This window comes from Geotrypetes seraphini, chromosome 5, assembly GCF_902459505.1.
Source record: "Geotrypetes seraphini chromosome 5, aGeoSer1.1, whole genome shotgun sequence".
NCBI lineage: Eukaryota > Metazoa > Chordata > Amphibia > Gymnophiona > Dermophiidae > Geotrypetes > Geotrypetes seraphini.
In genome coordinates this window covers 89,640,788-89,647,928 of record NC_047088.1, presented here as the reverse complement: position 1 = coordinate 89,647,928, position 7,141 = coordinate 89,640,788, and the positions used below count along the sequence as shown (strand labels likewise).

General features: G+C 44.2%; 1 protein-coding gene across 1 annotated transcript; it reads right to left on the bottom strand.

The window, feature by feature from the left end:
- Positions 1-342: 342 nt before the first annotated feature.
- Positions 343-1,356, bottom strand: LOC117360353 (olfactory receptor 1F1-like). The gene has a single exon (XM_033944050.1). It carries the CDS (start codon positions 1,354-1,356, stop codon positions 343-345), a length of 1,014 nt encoding a protein of 337 aa, XP_033799941.1.
- Between the last annotated feature and the right edge of the window lie 5,785 nt (positions 1,357-7,141).

Sequence of the window (7,141 nt, the reverse complement as noted above, 5' to 3'; positions counted from 1 at the left end):
TTACTTCCAGGTCCTGTGACTAGGAGGTAATGTTAGAGGGAGAGCTAATGCCAGCATAACCAGCAAGATGGAGATGCTGCTCATGCCATGGAAGCTAAACAGGTACAGGGAAGGGGCACACATGTGGTACCTATGTTGCGTTTATAGAAAATGCACACTACAAATCACTTTTTTTTTTTTTTTTTTTAAGTTCAATAAGTTTTTATTAAGATTGTATTTCATAACATAAAATAATACAGATGTAAAACATCAAAACATTGCATCCATACGCATATTGATACATATCATATCAGAAATTCTAATCACTTTTTTGATATATTATATAGGCACAATGTTAAGAAATTACCTCCCGCCTTGTTTATTTATTGTTAAGATATCACCATCAAATACAGTGTGCAGCATTTTATTAATTCTGGATGAAAAATAGTTCTTGGCTCTTCTAATTGCTTTCCATAAAACTCCTTTTAGTTCCTTGTTTCTCAGACTATAAATCAAGGGGTTTAGCAGTGGAATTGCAGCTATATACACTACAGTAAGCAGTTTGTTAAGTCCCATGGAGTAAACAGATTGAGGTCTCACATACACACCAAAAGAGGTCCCATAGAATAATAGAACAACTGTGAGGTGAGAGGAACAAGTAGAAAAGGCTTTTTGCCTCTCCTTAGCAGGACCAAGTTTTAAGACTGCAGAAATAATGTACACATATGATATAATTGTTAATATGAAAGGAGTAAAACCAAATAGTGGACCTTCAATATAATTTATAGTTTCAATGACAGAGGTCCCTGAACATGACAGGGTCATCAATGCTGTCATATCACAAAAGAAATGATTAATTTCATTGGATCTACAGAAAGATGACTGTGATATTAAAATAACATGAGGGAGGGGATTCAGAAATGAAATTGTCCATGATACAATAGCTAGAATAAAGCAGACTTTCTTGTTCATGATGATGGTATAATGCAAGGGTTTGCAGATGGCAACATAGCGATCATAGGCCATAGCTGTGAGGAGGTAGGCCTCAGTATCTGTGCAAGCAAAGAACAGATACATCTGTGTCATACACTGCATGAAAGAAATGATCTTATTCTGTGCTATGAGCACTGCTAACAATTTAGGCACTGTAAGAGTCACATAACAGATTTCGAGGAAGGACAAGTTGGTGAGGAAGAAAAACATGGGGCTGTGCAGATGGGAATCAGAACAAACTGTGATTATAATAAGAATGTTCCCTGTCAAAGATATCAGATAAATAATTAAAAACACAAGAAAAAGGAGAAACTGCATCTCAGGTAGCTCAAAAAATCCCAGAATGATAAATTCAGTCACTTCAGAGTGATTTGTCTTTTCCATTTCTCTAATTCTGTTTAGCTATTGGAATGAGAAGCAAAGCAAAAAGGAAATTATAACATATGCATCTAATGTACATTTTATTTCTTTATAATAAGTAATACAATCATAATCATAGTTTATAGATTTCCTGTAGATGAAGAGTAATTTAAAAAAAAGTGGTCGTATTTTATGAATGGCAGCTAGCATATAGTCCTTCCACACTAAAGGATCCACCAAGAACGAAGTACACATTAAACAGTCTTCATAGAATAATGTAAAATCCAACATGACCATTTTTCACAAAAGTCTTTGAGACCCTTTCTCTAAGCTGTGGTAGAAAATGGCCTTAGCTCGTAGTAACATCGGATATTTGAACATGCTAAAGGCATTTCTACTGCAACTTTAAAATTTTCTTTTTAAAGTTACGTTATAATATTAACATTAGCAAATAGCAACTGAAAATTACACAAGAGCATAATAAAGGCTCCCGCATTAAGCCCACATAAACTAGTCGGCATGCAGTAATATCAGCATGCTAACTAGTTTATGCTTCCATGCAAATTGTCTGTCCATGATACATCCACATCCAAAAATTAGAGATCAATTATCCCAGACTATTGCTAAAACTAATGCATTCTGCATTAGCCTTTTTTTTCTCATGTTAAGATCAGTTACCACCTAATGTGGTTTAGAAATGGAGTCCCTTTGCCAGGGGTACAAAAATAGAGTGCTAAATATGGTGATTTTTGAATCAGAAAAACATCTATCTTTTTGTTACAAAAATCACTATTTTCCAGAACTGTTTGTGCTCAGTGCGTCTTTCTTTAAGTACCATTTTCAAACTAATAATTTCCTAGGGAAAATGCATAAGAACAAACCATTGGAATGTCTAGGAGCCAGTGTTCTTTGTACACTGGCCACACAGACATCCCAAAAGAGCAATGGGGCAGCACATAAAAGTTCCCCTTTACATTATACTATTGTGTGAGCCTTCCAGGAACAGAAAAAAACAACTGTACTTCAATGTGCACCACCACAATAGCCCTGCTGGATTGCCTATATACTGTAGATTTTGCAGGTATTTAGTAGTTTATGGAGGGCTCACAATTCCTACCACAAGTGTACTATTTAGAATGGAATACGGCCCAGGGACCTCTTTTCTACAGTCCACTATACTGACCTCTACTGTACTATTCCCAATACGCTTATTCAGCCCCACCCCTTGATCAATCACTCTATATCAAAACCAAGCCACTCAATGCCCCAAGCTCCTAATCCAAGCTCTTGCTCTCCTTTTCGATCAAGCCCCAACCCTGAGTCCATCCCTGCTTTCCTTAGTGGGCTAACTTTCCCAGGACAGGAGTGAACCCAATTGCTCCTGTCCTTTTGGTACTGCCTAAGAAATTGTCACCCTCTAGCAGCAATTGCATGCAACTATCGCTGGGAAGACATGTTTCCTTATACAGAAAAATAACTCCCTAGTGGAAGTCATCCGAGACTATTTGTAGAGGTACCATTTTCACAGATAAAGAGAGAAGAACAGGAATAACTGGGAATTGTTCCTGTCCAGGAACCCTAAACCACCAGGGAAAGAAGGTATGGGTACAGAACTGGGGGCTTTGATCGAGAGGGTAGGGGGCTTCATCATGAATTGGGGACTTTCATTGAGAAGTGGGGAGCTAGATCCATGAGCTTAGGGGTGGAGCCTGGTTCAGGGGCTTAAAGCTTTATCAGGTTGGGTGGGGACCGGTGCTTCCAACATGCTTCGCTTTACAGATGTGTCAAGAAAGTCCCCTAAAATTATCATGTCTGGCCATCCCGATCGGGTCTACTTTGACATAGCTGTGAGGCGAAACATGCTGGAAGCACCAGTCCCCACCCGATATTGATTCAAGCTAAGTGTTTGAATTAATTTCCAGAAAATTACTATGATAAATTTCCAGAAAAGTTACTATGATAAATTAGTTGTAAAGAAATAATTGAACAAGTTGCACAAAAATGCCTAAGATCGCATGTTGAGGTCAGTGCTATACATTTTGTAGAATGTGAAGCAACAAAATCCATAGGAGGCACTTCTGAGGATTTATTTAAAGGCGTGGAGGGGCAAAATAAAAAAAAAAAAACGTCTAAGTCCCCTTTTGGCCTAAGTCCCTAAACGTTCAACCCAGAAGCTGGGAAAGTGTCCATAACCAAAACATATGTCCATGTTTTCATTATGGCCTTCCTCTGCCTAAACGCCCAAACTCCACTACGACTAAAAGTACCCCCACAGCACGTCTACACTTTTAAGCCATAATGAAACAAAAACACGCCTTAGCCAAAAACGTACAACAGAAGGGCTTTTAGGCGAAGGAGGAGCCAGTCCTTCGCCTAAAAGCTGGATTCTGTAACCGGTGTCTGTCAAAAACAACACCGGTTACAGAATCCTCCCCCCCAACAACGATCCAGGCAGGAGGGTGCCCAAGCCCTCCTGCCATGTCAAACCGCGACCCCCCCTATGATATCGGGGCAAGAGGGAGTCCAAGGCCTCTTGCCCCGTTGAAGCCGCGACCCCCCCCGATAACACCAGGGCAAGAGGGAGCCCAAACCCTCTTACCCTGCAGCAGCCACGAACCCCCCCCCCCGACACGATCAGGGCAAGAGGGAGCCCAAGCCCTCTTGCCCCAGGCACCCGCGGCACCCCCGACATGATCGGGCCAGGAGGGAGCCCAAGCCCTCCTGGCCCAGGTGACCCTCTACCCCCACCCCCACTACAGTAGGGGCAGGAGGGATCCCAGGCCCTCCTGCCCTCGACACCCCCCTCCCCCAACGTCCGCCCCCCAGGACCCCTCATTGGCCCCCCCAGCCAACCCGCAACCCCCCCGGCCGACCCCATGACCCCCCCCCACCCCACCCCCTTCCCCGTACATATTTTAGGTTGGCCGGACAGATGGGTGCCAAACCCGTCCTTCCGGCATGCAGCTCAATGAAGAATGGGGCTGGAATGGCCCAGGGACACCAAAGCCCTGCCTCCTGGTGGAGCCTAAGGCGCCTGGACCAACCTAAAATAGGTACGGGGAAGGGAGGTGGGGTGGGGGGTCGTGGGGTCGGCCGGGGGGGGGGGTCGCGGGTCAGCTGCGGGGGCCGATCAGGGGTTCTGGGGGGGCGGACATTTGGGGGAGGGGGGTGCATCGAGAGCAGGAGGGCCTGGGATCACTCCTGCCCCTACTGTAGTGGGGGTGGGAGTAGGAGGGTCGCCTGGGCCAGGAGGGCTTGGGCTCCCTCCTGGCCCAATCGTGTCGGGGGTGCCGTGGGTGCCTGGGGCAAGAGGGCTTGGGCTCCCTCTTGCCCTGATCATGTCGGGGGGGGGGGGTCGTGGCTGCCACAGGGTAAGTGGGCTTGGGCTCCCTCTTACCCTGATTGTGTCGGGGGCGGGGTCGTGGCTGCCGCAGGGCAAGAGGGCTTGGGCTCCCTCTTGCCCCGATGTTGTGTTTGGGGGGGAGTGATTCATTGCGGCAGGAGAGATGCCTCATCTCCCCTACCGCGATGTCATCACTCCTCTTCCTGAACTGCCGCGGGTCACGGCAGGTCGGGTAGAAGAGTGATGGCATCACGATAGGGGAGATGAGGCATCTCTCCTGCCGTGATGGTTAGGTTGCCGGGCCGCTGAACTGATGGCACCAGAGGCCATCAGCTCAGCGGCCCTTTTTTCGGCACTTAGATCTGGTTTTATTTTGTCTAAGTGAAACAGGTCTAAATTGTTTTGGTTATACCTGTTGTACGACTAGGTGTAGGTCGGCCCACCTCCCGCCCACTGCCCGCCCTTTCCCCTCCTCTAAACACACCTCTTTTCTCTCTGTGCGTTTAGAGGCAGGGGAAAGGCCTAAGTTGGTTTTAGATACGTCTAAAAACCAGCTTTGGTTATGGGTACTTGGACGATCAGGCTTTTTGATCGTCCAAGTAGCCATTTAGGACACTTTTTAGACTTTTTTTTTAATTTTTATTATTATTACACCCTTATTTACTGCATGGCAATATTCATTTGGATTAATAGCAGTATATCTCAAAGTGTTTGCTTGTCAATAATAATTTTTGTTAATCGCCATATGCTATTGGCGTCACAGATGCACCAAACCTTCAATAAATTCAATGATATGTAAAATATGACAAATCAACAACCGTTCATATTCATCCCTCACAATTACTAATACTTCTCAAAGGACCTTCAGAAGTATTTATCTGTTAGTGAGCAGCAATATCTTTCCAGCCAAATCACCAGATCATCTTCAAAAGTCCTGAGAGTTCCTTGTTCACTCATCCACTATATCACTTCTTAGCAACAAATTATCCGTTTGAATCTTTGCTTTATTTAATTATCTATATTCCACATATCCTACAATTCGATGTGGATTACAAATTATTCAGGTACTAAAGCATTTTTCCCTATCTGTCCTGGTGGGCTCACTCTATCTAATGCACCTGGGGCATTGGGGGATTAAGTGACTTGGCCAGAGTCACAAAGAGCAGTGTGGGATTTGAACCCCCAACCCCAGAGTGCTGGGGCTGTAGCTCTAACCAATTCACTAAGTAAAGAGACAAACAATTATCTGAATTGTATTGGGGTTGTTTTACATTGCCAACACAAATTCATGTTTCACCCACTGGGGCTGTCTCAAGTCAAATCCCCCTAGAAAAAAGTCAATAAATTTTCTTAATAATGTCATATTTTGTGTCTAGAATACCCTCATACATTCTCTAATTGCTTATCAAAAATACAAAGGACGCTGCGGCAATTCTGGTTGAATAAGGCATACGCAGATCGAAGAGAGCCATATAAACAGTAGTAATGTATCATGTAGTACTGTCATTTTTTTTTAGCTGTGTATTTTTCTTATGAATGTTTTCAAAGCATTGTTACTTCTCTCTGAATATACCTTTAAATACAGTTAAAAAATGAAATCCCTCTTAAGAAGAACACCAGTTTCATCTGGTGTGATATAACATTAGCTGAGTTGATGTCACCGGCTGGTAATATTTATTGAATGATGGTGTGGGTAAAATGGGGGGGGGGGACAGAGGGTGAGGGGAATATATGAGATGTTGTCAAGGGTCTGTAGAATAAGGATTGACAAGTTTATAAGAGGAGGTAAGAAAGGGTTAATAGACAGAGCTTGTAAAAAAGAAAAATGATTAGGCAGGTTTCTAAGGTGATGGGGTGAACAGTCACGTGATTGGTTGGATGTTGTGGCAGGCTGGAGTGAATTCTGTGAGGAAAAGGGAACAGTAGAGTAATCTCTTCAGGAAAAGATAATCCCTTCCTCCCTTCCATTTGTGCTGGTGTTATGTTTTGTGTCAGTATTATGGGGTGTGTGGGGGGGTGGTGTGGGGGGGACAGGTTATATGTCAACTTGGGTAGGTTTGGTGGAGCTTATGGGGTTGGGGGGAGGTGGTTGCAGCTTTGAGTGGGGCGGAAAATGGGGTTTGGCCCAGTTGAATCTGGGAGATGACCAGTTAATAAAGAAATAAATGTAATACTCGTATGCGATACAGTTGAGAGGGGAAGCACGGCCTTGCATCACAGTGGATCATGTTTGGTGGGAGGGGAAGCATGGCTTTGTATCACAGTGGGTCATGTTTGGGGGGAGGGGAGGGGAGGAGAAGCATGGACTTGCGTCACCGTGGGTCATGTTTGGGGGAATGTTATAAATTTAAAGACTTAACGGGAGCTAGTTTCGACACCGAATAGCTCCCTGGGTGTGTGTGAAATATGCATTGGGGGTTTGTTGGTTTTTGGACACAGATTGTATTGTAAGTGGAGATAATATTC

Bases quoted from the DNA above. Each gene is read 5' to 3' on its own strand.
- LOC117360353 (XM_033944050.1), bottom strand. From the start codon at position 1,356: ATGGAAAAGACAAATCACTCTGAAGTGACTGAATTTATCATTCTGGGA.